The sequence below is a fragment of the Cryptotermes secundus genome, unplaced genomic scaffold (assembly GCF_002891405.2).
Source record: "Cryptotermes secundus unplaced genomic scaffold, Csec_1.0 scaffold191, whole genome shotgun sequence".
Taxonomy (NCBI): domain Eukaryota; kingdom Metazoa; phylum Arthropoda; class Insecta; order Blattodea; family Kalotermitidae; genus Cryptotermes; species Cryptotermes secundus.
The window spans coordinates 1,202,328-1,216,763 of record NW_019718272.1 but is presented as its reverse complement, the minus strand read 5'-3'; the positions used below and the strand labels follow the sequence as shown (position 1 = coordinate 1,216,763).

Below are 14,436 nucleotides of genomic sequence, written 5' to 3'. Positions count from 1 at the left end.
TTGTGTCAAAATTGGCTCTTGAACTTTACTTTCCCATTGGGTACCAGGTAAGCCTATCTTGGCAATCATTTTCAACTAGTCCCAAAGTAAAGAAAGCATGGTGTGGAATACTAATAAAATATTGAGACTTGAAGTTTTATCCCTTGCCCAATTTTTAGTTTAAGTAACGATTGCTAATTTGTTTGAAGATGAGAAAACCTGATAAGGCAACTTGTCTTTGACAGGTATCAGTAACACAAATTGTATATGGAATGGTAATGAAACTTCTTCATACTGAACCATAGCACAAAATAAACACAAATGGTCACTGTTTGAATATTTATTGACACTTGTAGGATCAGCCACCAAGTTTTTTAATTGCTGTAATTAGTAGTTCACACACTTTCAATGAAGTTCCAGCTTGGTAATTTTTAAAATATCCGAAAAGCTAACTACAGTAAGATATCGTCTTTGAAGTTCTAAAGGCTAGGTAATTAGAAAATTTGAATTTGTATCAGGGTGACTGTGTAGCATGTCTGTACACTACAACGGCATCTTACAGAGTCCCCTATCAAACTTGGTCTTCGAGATGTTTTGCATCTCAAATCTGCTCAAAGGAGGTAAGTTCTGCTTCGGATCCCAATTGGGCATATTCAAATTCTAGGAGGTCCTAGGTTTTTACATCTTCCAAATAACACAAAATTGCAATCAAGTCTTGCTTTTAAAGACCAACAGTGTTTTGACTGGAACTAGATTAATGTCACTGAAAGCTTCAACCTGGGCCGTCACACATTTAGTTTATGAGCGCAAAAATCTGGCATCTCTGCCATAATAAAAGTAAAGCCACATTGTTCTGGTGTCTCAAAATTCTAATTAACTCGGTGTAGCATCTTGCCTTTTGACTGAATGCAAGACTGTTACAATGTTCTTTCTTAAGCGAGGAATGGAACTACCACTTGTGTTATTTTAACAGTAATGTAGAAATCAATTAATTAATTGCTGTAAAGATCTCTATTAATTCCTGCTTAACTAAAGCAATAAAAAAGTAATTAACTCTCCTTAGATTTGAACTGCTACAATCAGTACCTAAGGACTGATTAGATGAAGGGTTGGCTACCTTTGGCACTAGTGCACTTGAATCAACTTCCACAACGCAAGATGCCTGAATAGCAGATACAAAAGAAAGACAAAAAATGAATCACATTTTTGTTTGTATCAAAATTTGAAGATGGGCCTAACAGACAGGAAGTATGGACCATGTCTGGACTGTCGGGGTTTGACCTCAGAATTAGACTGTTTTGAGAAATAGTATAACACAAACTGGTAGGCAATAACCTACCAGATTACTTTGTGTTATGACCCAAATGACTACAGTATAAAACTCACCATGGTACAAATAAAATCCTCATCTAAGGACCATGATCAGGCTGACTGGGATGTATGCCTCACTTTTAAGTTAATGTTTATTGTCTCATAAGTGAAAAAAGCAGGAATTCTGTTCCTTTGTGTTTAATAGTAGTTCCAGCTGGATATGGTGTATGTAGAAGTAACAGATAACAAAAACTTAGTCTGGTGTTAGAACTTCATTGCCCTTGTTTTTGGCTGGAATTTGGTTGATTCTTTTTGTGGTTTTGAATCTGGTCTGATTGTTGAAGTAATCATTCCATTGATGACCTAATTATTTAAATTGTTAATTAGACCATACCGAACCCCCAAATGGCATTTCTATTTTGAAATTTAAAACCTAGTAACTTTTGGTCTGTGTGCTGCGAAAAATTAGGTAATCGTTTTAATTGATGTGTAATTTAATTATCACAGAATACTGGCTTTTCAAGACTGTCAAACTTATTACAACAAAGATGTGTGTGAACATGTAAATTGCGCCCTTCCCACAAACATAGTTATCATTATTAAATAAGGTTTTATTATTCTATCATTTGCTATGAATATAACTCATTTTCTAATTCCAGAACACTGTAGTTCATACTGAAATCCGTTGCACTGTGGCATTCGTAATGCGTCCCAATTTCCAAATCAGTGTTGTATTTGGATACTTCATGTTGATCCATGGTTCAGTTACCACACTGGATCATAATGTATCGATTTATAATCTATTTTTAAAGTTTTTGCAAATATTACTCTTTTACAATATGAAATCTATATTACTTTGAGTGGTATTCTTTCTCGAAAATTCCCACCTGTAACAATATTTTCTCTGTGATTTTGAACTGCACAAAATACTAAACTCCATTTTATGATCCGTGATATAAATGTTCCTGATTGGACGACAGTGGGAGGGTTGGTATACTGGAAAAATTATGTCTGCTGGTTGTGTGTTAGTGTTGGTCTTTCAACCTTTCAGATGTTGACATAAATAGTTATATATTTCGGTTGTGACATTTATTGTTATTGGCGCTAATATGCGACTTTTATAGCAGTTTATAAAACTGGACACACAGAATGGACTACTCCATGTAAAAGGTTATAAAAAGAACAAGATAATTATGGAACTGTCAGCAGTGGTTGTGCACATGCAACGAATTTGGGTGTGATGGCAATGGAAGAAACTATATCCGAGCAACTCATTTTGCATTACGAATGCAACAAACGGTAAGGACTGTCGTAAACAAATGTAGGTTACCCGCGATGAATAATCACCGGCGCTCAGAATTATCCAAAAGAAGTTCCTAGGAACACATGGATAGGATATCAAATGTAAAGTTGTTTTCGTAGAATATTCATTCACGAAAGACGCCAAAGCAGAGTTGAATGGTGCTTCAGTGAAAGTTAACAGATTAAAATTTGGGAGTATTGTTTACAGTGCTAAATAATATTTGACAATTGCAGAAGGTTACAGAAAACAGGTGCACGTGTTTGAGAGGTTAAACTTGGCGCTGGCTCTGAATGTGGGAAGCAGAGGCGTAAAAGCTAAACTGGAGCCATCTATAGTTACACTTTACATTACCAGGGTCGGTTCTGTTATGGTATTAGAGCAGTTGATCGCAGCTGAGTGTAGAGACATGAATCTGAATCAAAAATAATCTTCAGAGCCAATTAAATGGTTACCTTTATGAGCTGAAATAAAGCATTGCGGGGGAAAGATGGTATGAGGGTAGTTGTAAATGTTCTTGTCGGTGGCTAGGTAGTGATTTGTGATGAAGGATGCGGTGCCCAGTGTTCAAACGCTGTGTAATTCGGATGAACATATCGCCGCCATCGTCAGGATGGAAGAGTAAGCCAAGCAGTAAACTAGTGGGAGCAGGGGCCAATATGCCGATGTGTTTTTTTTTTCTGAAAAATTGGTCTTTCTCTGAACTACCCGGCGTTATAACCCAAAATATCCCACTTGAGGGCCGAACATGTCAGATTTGCATGCAAAAACCAATCATGATGTAAGTTTTCGTGGTTTTCTTTAGCCATTGGTTTCAAGGAAAAGATGAGATCTTATGATGGCTGAATTCCAATCTCCCATGTTCCCCCATCAGTTTCTCCATGAGCCTTACATATTCTCTGCAGTTGACAGTGTATGATATCAACATAGAAATTATGTGCTTCAAATAGACCAATATGGTTTATGTCAGTGAAAGTAAATAAAACTTGAATTCAGCATGGTAATTGTCTAATATCTTGTAAAGCTGTTCTGCCAATTGCCTTGAACCTTAAAGTTGGGTGATTGTTCAAATATTAGTTCTGGATTTTGAAGTCTTTAGTTATATTGTAACTGTAGCATTCATAATCTTTCAGTCACACCATTATTATATTTTGGATAATTTGGATGTACTAAGTTATATGTAATATCAGAATAATACTGACAGTCTGTGTCCTGAGCAATGTTATGTTCTCAATATCATGCACATACTTTATTCTTTTCTTACTCTAAGAGGCTATCCAAGTCCCTTGTTTGAACAGATATCTCAGAACACACCATGAACACTTTCTTGATTGTCCTACCTCTATTCACAGTCACCATATTACAGCAGTTAATTTGATGTCAGTATACAATGAAAGAGCATTTAGAGACCTCTGTAAGGGAATAAGTGTATTTAAGAGGGGTTACAAACCTAGAAGTAACTTAGCAAAGGATGAGAATGATGATCTATTTATTTATTTATTAATAGATTACAGTAGTTAAGAGTTTGTATAGTTTGAGGTGGAATCCATATTAGGTCCCCTCGGCATGTCGGCTTCCATATGTCCTATTGTACCTGTACTGGTGATAATGCTTATGGAGAATTTGATGGAATGAGGATTGGCAGGGGAAACCGAAGTACTTGGGGGGAGGGAACCTGTCCCAACGCCACTTTGTCTATCACAAATCCCACTTGACTAGACCGCAGCGGTGGGAAGCCAGCGACTAACCACTTAAGCTATGGCACGGCCTTTGAGATAATATTGGTGCATTTGGTGATAGCACTGGTATAACGTTTCACTGTAGACTCTTCATTGCAACATCTCATTACATCTGTTCTCCCTTCCTGGTGCAGCTTCTTGGTATCTGCAGTCTCTGCAGAGTAGCCCATTCAGGTACATCTGCGACTGTATTATCTTGGTTGCTGGAAAAAAGAAAGGAAAACTGCGCAGTAGGAATTCCCAAAACTGATTATTCATTAATTATGTGATTATAATTGATTAGTGTTTGTCTCACACGAGAGAAACTCGTCCACTTTATAGAAACAATGATCGAGTAGGTAAGTTTTCAAAGCGTTTTTTAACTTATATGGTACCGGTATTTCTTTAATATTTCATGGCAGATGATTTAGCAATCGGAAGTCCTACATTGTTAACGTTGTTCTTGCATAGACTTGTATTACCTGGGACAGTGTGCAAGATGCTTGCAGATTCCAACAACATTTTGAATAGGTGGAAGAACTCTGTTATTGAATGTACACAGGGCCAGTGATGTGAGACAAAGAGAAATACATACATCTGAGCTGGTAGTGCCTGATCCTTATCCTTTTGAGGTTGAAATTGCTATTGCAAAGTTTAAAAGGTATAGACAGCCAGGTAGTGATCAAATTCTGGCAGAACTGATTTAAGCAGGAGGTGAAACATTACTGTCTGAGCTCCATAAGCTCATTAATTCTATTTGGAATAAGGAGGAATTGCCTGATCAGTGGAATGAGTCTTATTATTGTACCAGTTCACAAGAAGGGTGATAAAATATCACTGCTTTCAACTTGACATAAAATTTTATCCAATATTCTTCTCTGAAGGTGAAGTTTATATACAGATGGAATTATTTGGGATCATCAGTATGGGTTTTGATAACAGATCTTTTGTATTTCTCATATCCTGGGAAAAAATTGAAGTACAGTGAGACAGTACATCAACTATTTGTAGACTTGAAGAAAGCCTATGATTCAGTTAAGAGGGAAGTATTGTACCATATTCTCACGGAGTTTAGAGTACCCATGAAACTAGTTACGCTGATTAAACTGTGTTTAAACAAAATGTACAGTAAAGTCCATATAGGTAGACGGTTGTCTGATAATTTTGCTATCCATAATGGTGAAAACAAGGAGATGCTTTATCGGCACTGCTTTTCAACTTTGTTTTAGGATTGGACTGAAATTAAATGGGAGATATCAGCTGCTGGTCTGTGCTGATGATGTGACTCTACTGGGTAATAGTGTATATACCATAAAGAGAAACATACAAATTTTAATTGATGCTAGTAAACACAGGGAAATCTGAGTATATGTTGATGTCCCATCACCAGGATACAGGGTAAAATCATGACATAAAGATAGATAACTGATCCTTTGAACATCTGGCACAGTTGAAATATTTGGGAACGACTATAACAAATCAAAATCTGATTGAGGAGGAAATTAAGAGGAGATTGAATTCGGGTAATGCTTTCTACCATTCAGTCTAGAACCCTTTGTCTTTCCTTCTGCTGTCTAAAAACATAAAAATTATAATGTACAAAACTACTTGTGTAATTTTGCCTGTGGTGCTGTATGGGTGTGAAACTTGGTCTCTGACACTAAGGGAGGAACAAGACTGAGGGTGTTTGAGAATATTCAGAGCAAAGACGGATGAAATGATGGGAGGTTGGAGAAAACTGCTTAATGAGGAGCTTCATAACTTGTACGCTTTGCCAAGTATAATTGGACCGATTAAGTCAAGGAGGATGAGATGGGCAGGGCATGTAGCACAAATGGGGGTGAGGAGGAATGCATATAGGATATTAGTGGGAAGGCCAAGACATAGGTGGGTGGATAGTATCAAAATGGATCTTAGATAGGATGGAGTGGATTGATCTGGCTCAGGATAAAAACCAGTGGAAGGCTCTTGTGAACATGGAAATGAACTTTCAGGTTCCATAAATATCTGGAAAGTTCTTGAGTAGCTGCACAATTGGCAGCTTGTCAAGTGGGGCTATGGAGCTCTCCATGAAGTTAGTTACGATATTGTAAATTGTATCTCATGAGTACATAAAGTTGATGGAAGACAATGACTTGGCACTCACTGTAAATCATGGCATTTCTTGCCAGAATAATCCTTTGCAGTTGACGCAGTGTTGATATAGAAATAAACCAATTATTTTAGGGGAGCCATTATTTACCTTTTTCTAAACATTTTCATGGCAGTAATTGCTCAGACTGCAGTCCTGTAGGAGGATACCAATATTTTGGAGGAACATGCTGCCTCCATCTTCAGGGGAAAATTGAATAGGATGAAGATGCAGTTATGTTACAAAGGCAGAGTTCAAGGAACTGTTGTTTCTCTCACTCTTACTGGCTTAGGTCAGGTTCTGTTTGTTTTCCCGCTCCCATGGACCTGATGGACGACTTTCCTTATAGCATGACTACATGGCCTAACTGCATTTTCATCCTGTTCTCTTCAGTCCTCAAAATTTTCCTGCAAAATACTGGTATACACTTAGAGGACTGCATAGTGTCAACCCACAAGACCACAAAAAGTCAAGTAAAAGTAGAGCTATCCCTGTAACGGGTTGTGAGACGTTGAGGGTCGCACATTATCTAGACAGTCGGCTCAAAGATGGCGGTAAGGTTATCCGCCTTATGCGCCTGTCGCGCTTTACTCCTCAGGAAAATTATTTAATTAATTCCTGGTACTCTTATCTGTTAGAGGCTGAGATGACCCCATGGCCATAGTGTGGCTGGAAGGATTAGTTCAATTGAAAAAATCCAGTGACCTCATTGGGACTTGAACCTGCGACCTTCCGGCTTGTAGCATAGTGCCGCAACCAAAACATGGAAGAAATAAATAAATATTAACATTCAGAATTTTTTTATTTAAAAACACTTTCAAAGTACAGTATATGTAAAGCATACTATACTGGATAATATTTACATAACATACTATAAACATAACACAGGAAGAAAGAAAAAAATATGTAGAAACTGAACTTGTTTCTTTCAGTGAAACAAAATACGGATGGATGTGAATTTCTTAGAGAGTATGAAAGACGTGATTATTGAATGAAATGCCATTGTACATAATTAGGGATTCTTTCTTCTCAACTCTGCTTAGTCCGTTGTCGAAGGAGCACTATGCTATTATACAATTTTATTGCTGGTCCAAGCTTCATGTCCATGTATTGAACAAGGTCATTCTGTGCCATCATTAGTAATGCTTCTCCATCAATTTGCTGCAACAATAGAAAAAGGGAGTAAATTGAAGGTAAAGTTTCTAATCTTGGGGCTAATACAGCAGCACTTTAGCCTTTCAACAAATATAAAGGTGTATTTCAGTAAGCAGTGCAAAACTTAAGAGATATATCACTCTGAAACTTGCATGAAGAAAAGTTAGAATAAAATAATTGCTGGTGAAACATGAAACTAGCTGAACTTGTAGGAATAAAAAGATTGATTATCTTACATAAAATATTAGCTAAATGTGCAGACATAATGACTAATTCATGTATGTCTGTACAGTTCCTTAAATAATCTTAAGAAACAGTTCCTACTTAGAATACTTTTAAAAGGGATAAGAACATTGTTTCGCTTAAATGGAAGAAACCACTTAAACTAACACTCACACAGCTGCTCAGTGCTGGAAATACATTCTGCTGAACCATCAGTTCCAAAATCAATTTAATGAAGTTCAGAATGTCACAGAAAAGATTACTCTCTTCTGGGATGTGACTGTGTATTCCAGTAGATATGTACCATACTTTCAAAGGAACATGCTGCCTCTATCTATCCTGAAGGTGGAATCATCAGGTTCCTCTGAAATGTTGGCACCTATTTACTACTACATGGAATCACATCCCACAGGACAGAAAGCCTGATAGTCACCAGGACTGAAGGCTGATAAATCAGACTCCACTGGTAAATGTTGGTACTGACAGTGGTATATCATAGCAGAGCCAAAAATTCTGTTTCACTATACTGAAATTTTATTGTTAAAATAAGTAAACAACTGAACAACTGAAGTGATAGGAATCACTCACCTGTTCCTTGAAATTCTGGGCTACATGACAGCAATCTGGAATAGACCATACAAATTGAGCCACCTGCTCTACTGACCACATATTTGGATTGCCATTTTTCACTGCTTGAACATACTGGTTTAGGTAGCGTGAATGTTTGGCCCATATATTTGGACTGAGGTGGTCAGGCTTCACCTCATACCCCGGATTCATTACTGACTGTCGCATCTCTTGACATGTGGGATCTGTGTCGACACTGGGATGTACGGAAGCGACACCAACGGGGGGCTTTGCTGCAGTTGTTACCCCTTGTTCCTCTTGAGAAAGGAGTCTTCTGCAACAACAGACATCATAACATTTCTACCAACCACCTTGTTCTGAGTCATGTGCCACAGCTCTCTTTCCTTTTAATTCTGTTGCTAGACTGTGGATTCCAGTTTCTTCTCTAAAGTTCCATTTCTAATTACAAGGTCTGTTCGAATGAATCCTCTTCAGAGAATGCTCTGAGGGAAGGAGCAGAGGCTGTTAAAAGAATTCCCTGGGCTGCTATTGTAAGTACTACATCACTGCAGCCTTGATGTTTTTACCTTAACATGTGAATCAGTTTCATCCAAACAACTCTTATATATCCCTTCTTGTTCTTCCCTCAGAACTTCTCAAAAGTCATCCAATGCAAGGACTTTACTTCTCTTTCTCTCTTCCATATTGCATTGTTATAATTCCTATATATTCTCTGCATATATACAGTGAACTTATTACCTTTTCTTTCTCCGCCTTTCACTGCTGTCTTCATCATATAGCTTCCAATCAGGATCTTGAGATGCAGCCTTTGAGTCTTCAGTCAACTCAAGACGTCGCCATTTAGGTGGTCGACCAACAGGGTTCTTACCCTCAGCAGGTTTACTACAAAGGAAACGATGTTTCTTAATGGAATTAACTGGATAATAAACTAAATGAAAGAAAATTCCCTCAACAGTTGACAAGAATTCAGTTCATTCATTTATGACGGTGGTCAGTCTAGGTGTCAAGCCCCATATGGGGCCCAAGACCATTAGGTCTGGTCCCCAGTATATAGCTTAAGCAGGGACCCAACAGCGAACACTGCCTCCAACAGTTCCTCTATTGCTGAATGTGTATGTGTTGCAGCATTCACTTGCTTTAGTTGCCGTGAAAATGTGTTTACAGAGCCATCGGCTAGCAATGGATGTATTCTCTGGTTCTGCAATTCTGGCTTATGCAGAAGAAAGGTAACCTGTACAGGAATAGCACAAACTCACCTCCTTTCTCTAGATATCGTGTCTTCCTTGCTTTCACCTTGGTCTGTTTTGCTAAGTATCCTATCTGGAATAAGACCCTCCTTGTTGAGGTTCTGAGGAGAATACGGACAACTGACAGCAGTATGATGACTCACATATTTGGCACCTTTCACATGTCCAAGCCCATGACAACCAGGTGTTGGACATTCAGGTGTTTCCCCCAGTTCTTCTGGGGCTGTGGACAGAGAGGAGACCATCATACAGCTATATTAAAATACTGAACTTCTTGAGTGTTATTTCAATAGTGCAATTATACACAATACAGAGTCTTAGGTCTGCATACTTTCACTGGAAATTCATTTTTAAATGCATGTAAGTTCAGTCACATACTGTAGAGACATCTTTCACACAAAACAAATTGAAAAATAAAATTACCTTATTTACTGTAATCCCTGGTGCCTTTGAAACCAGACAAGATGATGAGCATTTGAAATGATTTATTCTTTTAATTTGATTGAGAATCAAACTTATTTTTATTTGTGGTTGATACCAGACATAGAGAAACCCCAGTTTAAGGTTTCTTTGGGGAGTAGTGGATTTGAACACTAACTGAGGAAGAATTTAAAAGAGAAAGCTGCATACACCAGGGAGAGAGCCCCCACTACCCATTGGACAGGAGGCTAGGTGGGCACCAGAGCCAGTTTGGATGCTTTGGAGAAAAGAAAAGTCTTGCCCCCTCTGGAAATCAAACCTCGGCTGTCCAGCCCATAGCCCATCACTATAACGACTGACCTATCCCTGCTCTAAATGGAGGAAATTTAACACCGAGATTATTGACTTGGGATCAATGAATTTGAAAGCTGAATGAGGGACAACCTTAAATCGGGGAATATTAAATGGGGGTTATGCTGCATTTAATCTAACATGTTTTTAAATAATTCATTGTCATTTTGTTACTGAAGTACTGATTTTGATTTTGTGACATGTTCTTAAGGTTCTTATGTACACTTATATCTAGATTCCCCCCAAAGGTGTCTCCACCATGTTGTGGTGGTGGGGCTTGCATGACTGTAACCTGGAGAGCTATGCTGGCGGTAGTTTAACTACTGGTAGGGTCACCGATGCCGGAAAGGTAAAAGGGTAGAGTCCAGACTACGAGGGGCGTTCAAGTTCTAAGGTCTCTGATTTTTTTCTCAGGACTGGGAGCAGAGAGACACATGCGGTTTAGTTTAAAATACGTGTGCACTCTTTGTGAATATGTGACAGAGATGGCAGCACTGTACGGCACACAGAACTCTAGTGGTGGTGGCGAGATGAGGAGTGTTTTTGATACCTAAAATGGCGACGTTTTTGTTACAAGAACAGCGAGTAATCATTCGTTTTCTCCACTTGCATGCTGCGACACCCATTAAAATTCATCGCCAGTTCAGTGAGACATGTGGTGATGGTGTCATGAATGTGACAAATGTGCGTTCATGGGTGCGACAGTTCAAAGAAGGCCAAACATCGTGTGACAACGAACCAAAACAATCTTGGCCTCGCACCAGCTGGTCTGACAACATGGTCGAACGAGTTGAGAAAGTTGTTTTGGAGGATCACCGATTGAGTGTGGAAAACATCGCCTCCAAAGTTGGCATTTCCATGGGATCTGTGCACACAATCCTCCACGTGGGTGCCATGATTGCTGGCGGACGACCGCAAGGCTGTGCGCATGGCAATTTGCCAGGCAATGTTGACACATGATGAAGGCATGAATGGGACTTTCTTTTCATCAATTGAGACATGGATTGAGACAGATTCACCGCCACCAAAAAAATTTTGGGTAAGCGCCAGTGCTGAAAAAATGATGGTGGCCATGTTTTGGGACACCGATGGTGTAATCCTTACTCATTGCGTTCCAAAGGGCACTACAGTGACAGGTGCATCCTACCAAGATGTTTTGAAAAACAAGCTCCTTCCAGCACTGCGAGAAAAACGGCCGGAAAAGGCTGCACGTGTGCTCTTTCACCAGGACAATGCACCAGCGCATCGGCTGTACGCGACGCAGCAGTTTCTTCATGAAAACAACCTTGAAGTGGTTTCTCATGCTCCCTACTCACCTTACCTGGCTCCTAGTGATTTTTGGCTTTTCCCAATAATGAAAGACACTCTCCATGGTCGCACATTCACCAGTCGTGCTGCTATTGCATCAGCAATTTTCCAGTGGTCAAAACAGACTCCTACAGAAGCGTTTGCAGCAGCCATGGAATCATGGCATCGACGTTGTGAAAAATGTCTACGGCTGCAGGGAGATTACGTTGAAAATTGACAGAAGTTTCAAATTTTTTGTATGATTATTGTGTGAGAAAAAAATCAGAGACCTTAGAACTTGAATGCAGATACCCTGGTCCTCCAGGTTGGGGGTTGAGTATGAGGCTGTCAATCTCATCCTGCAAAAGGAATTTTGTTCAGAAACCTAAAAACCAGCCTCAGGTCATCATGCGTGGGTCCATTCCTGTGGCAGCATGCACTGGTTGTGGAGACTGGTTGTAGAGGAGGCCAAGGCTCACCCAGGGCTGTAGTGCCAAGTGGTTGGGTAGGTATATCTAGATTAATTTATTTTCTGACTTGAAAAAATAATCAAAATACATTAAAGCACAAATGGTTCTACTGTCTGTCAGTTTGATACAAATTAGCCTTACTTAGTGGTGGTTCAAGAGGATGTCCTGTCTTCTGACACCAGCCCATAGGATGAATATCAGCACTATCATCATCTATCCAGTAGCTGTATTGGTCTGGCCAGCCATCAAACTTTATCCTGATCTGATGTTCTCCAACATCATCCACTGTTGCCACTCGAATTAGCATGGGTACTCGCTTGTCTACACACTCTAGCTTCATGCCTCGACGAAAACCACTGAGTGGATGTTGCTTAAATGCTCGTGCTGGAGCAGCTACAGACTTGGTCTCTTTGAGGTAGGTTTCCCATGAAAATGATCTGCTACTTCCACCTTTGCTGTAATCTACAATATAAAGATAAATTTGAGGTGTGGAAAAGAGGCAATTTTATATTCATGGCTGTAAGAACACATACACAATTATATAAAACTCATTAACAAGTATGTCCATAAAGAACAGAACTGTGGAAACCACAGAAGTATATTGTCCCAACAGATGGAAAGATTCTGTTTTCTAATGCATCCTTTGATAGTGGGATGGATGATGACGACACTCACTATTTGGTGGTGTAAGTGTATGTCCATGTTCCTCACACCAGCCCACTGGATGTATGTATGGTGACATTGGATCAGCCCAGTAGTCATATATATCATCCCAGCTGTCAAAATGAACTAGAATTCTGTTATCCATCAGTTCTGCTACTGTTGCTACACACACCAGTGAAGAGTTCTTCCGGTCCACAGCCTCCAGCTTCATTCCCAGACGGAAACCATTTGGACAGATTGACTGCGGAATGCACAGAACAAGAAAGATAACAGCATTGTCCTTAGAATATTTTCTTCAGACATTATCCATTATCTAAATAAAAAGATTTTGGAGGTTATATCTGTCTACATCGTTAGGTATGATTCTAATCACTAGGACATAATTTTTGTATTTTTTAAAATTTTTTCAATTTTTTCTTAAGTTCACATAGTGGGGGGTGGAGTCCAAGTGGGTCCACTCGACATGGCGACCACTGACTGGCCTATTGTAGCCTGCCCCAGGTGATTATGCTGATGGAGAATTTAGTGGAATGAAGATTGGCAGGGGAAACTGAAGTACTCGGAGAAAACCCACCCTGCAGCAGTGGGAAGCCAGCAACTAACTGCTTGAGCTATGGCGCAGCCATAATGTTGTATTTTAATGCACACTTACTGTATCATAAATAGGGGTGTTTCATCTATATCAGTGGTCCCTACATTACACTCTTATGGAACAATGATGTTGCATGAGCTGAACTGAGTAGTTCCATAACTGTTGTAATGTGTTTATGGTAGACATAGTAAGACTAATGATCACCTCTGCACTGTAATGAAATGTGCCTAAATGAAGGGAACTTCTCAGAGCAGTAATGTATATGATCTGTCCTTTGTGCTTTCATGATGACATATATTTAACTCTAAAACTTAAATATGAAATTTAATGGGTGAAGAGGCTGTATTTGACTTCGAACTTCACAGGACACGTTTCACTCTCATCATTATAAACTCTTATAAACATTTAAAAAGAACATGATATACTGAATGGAAATTATGAAGCTTAAGTTGATATATGCTTTACAAACTAAAAGTAACAAACTAGGCCTGCGTTTGGGCCCTGATATCCAGTGTTAACTTTCAGCATAGCTTAGCATTGATAATACAGTTATATGAAATCAATATTAAGAGGTGAGACAGTAGTTTGCCCAGATTAATACAATTAATGGCACTGTTTGAGGTTATGTACACTTAAAACAACATATATTGATGGTACTGGTAATCATGATTTGTCCCCTTCCATGCACAGGATATATGAATATATGCCTGCTTTAAGTAGGATGCAATTATAATTAAAAATCTATCGCTTACACTGCCAGTCTTATTGGCAAACAGATTCCGTGGGGCAGCCTGAGCTCGACAATGCTTCAAGTAGCTACTCCAGTTGAAAGTGGTAAGTGTGTAGCCTCGTGGGGGATGGAGACGATGATTATTTTTCTCACACCATCCAGCCGGAAATATGTCCATTGAGTCCGCATTCACCCAGAAGTCATAGTTGTCAGAATAACCGTCAAAATGAAGCCTTATCCTATAACCTGTCAAAAGAGGGCAACTATCAAAT

The 14,436-nt window shown here is 39.1% G+C and overlaps 1 protein-coding gene across 2 annotated transcripts in view; it reads right to left on the bottom strand.

The window, feature by feature from the left end:
* Positions 1 to 7,249: 7,249 nt before the first annotated feature.
* Positions 7,250 to 14,436, bottom strand: part of LOC111873528 (lethal(3)malignant brain tumor-like protein 3) — a 30,064-nt gene continuing 22,877 nt past the window's right edge. Inside the window, exons 9-15 of one of the 2 annotated variants that reach the window (XM_023868429.2) lie at positions 14,187 to 14,410; positions 12,855 to 13,083; positions 12,321 to 12,641; positions 9,661 to 9,874; positions 9,143 to 9,286; positions 8,405 to 8,714; positions 7,250 to 7,600 (exon numbers count right to left, since the gene is read on the bottom strand). In XM_023868429.2, the coding sequence (XP_023724197.1) occupies positions 7,469 to 7,600; positions 8,405 to 8,714; positions 9,143 to 9,286; positions 9,661 to 9,874; positions 12,321 to 12,641; positions 12,855 to 13,083; positions 14,187 to 14,410 (1,574 nt within the window). In that variant the 3' untranslated portion in view covers positions 7,250 to 7,468. Of the gene's footprint in view, positions 7,601 to 8,404; positions 8,718 to 9,142; positions 9,287 to 9,660; positions 9,875 to 12,320; positions 12,642 to 12,854; positions 13,084 to 14,186; positions 14,411 to 14,436 lie in introns of both variants that reach the window. The other variant, XM_023868344.2, reaches the window with a different exon arrangement.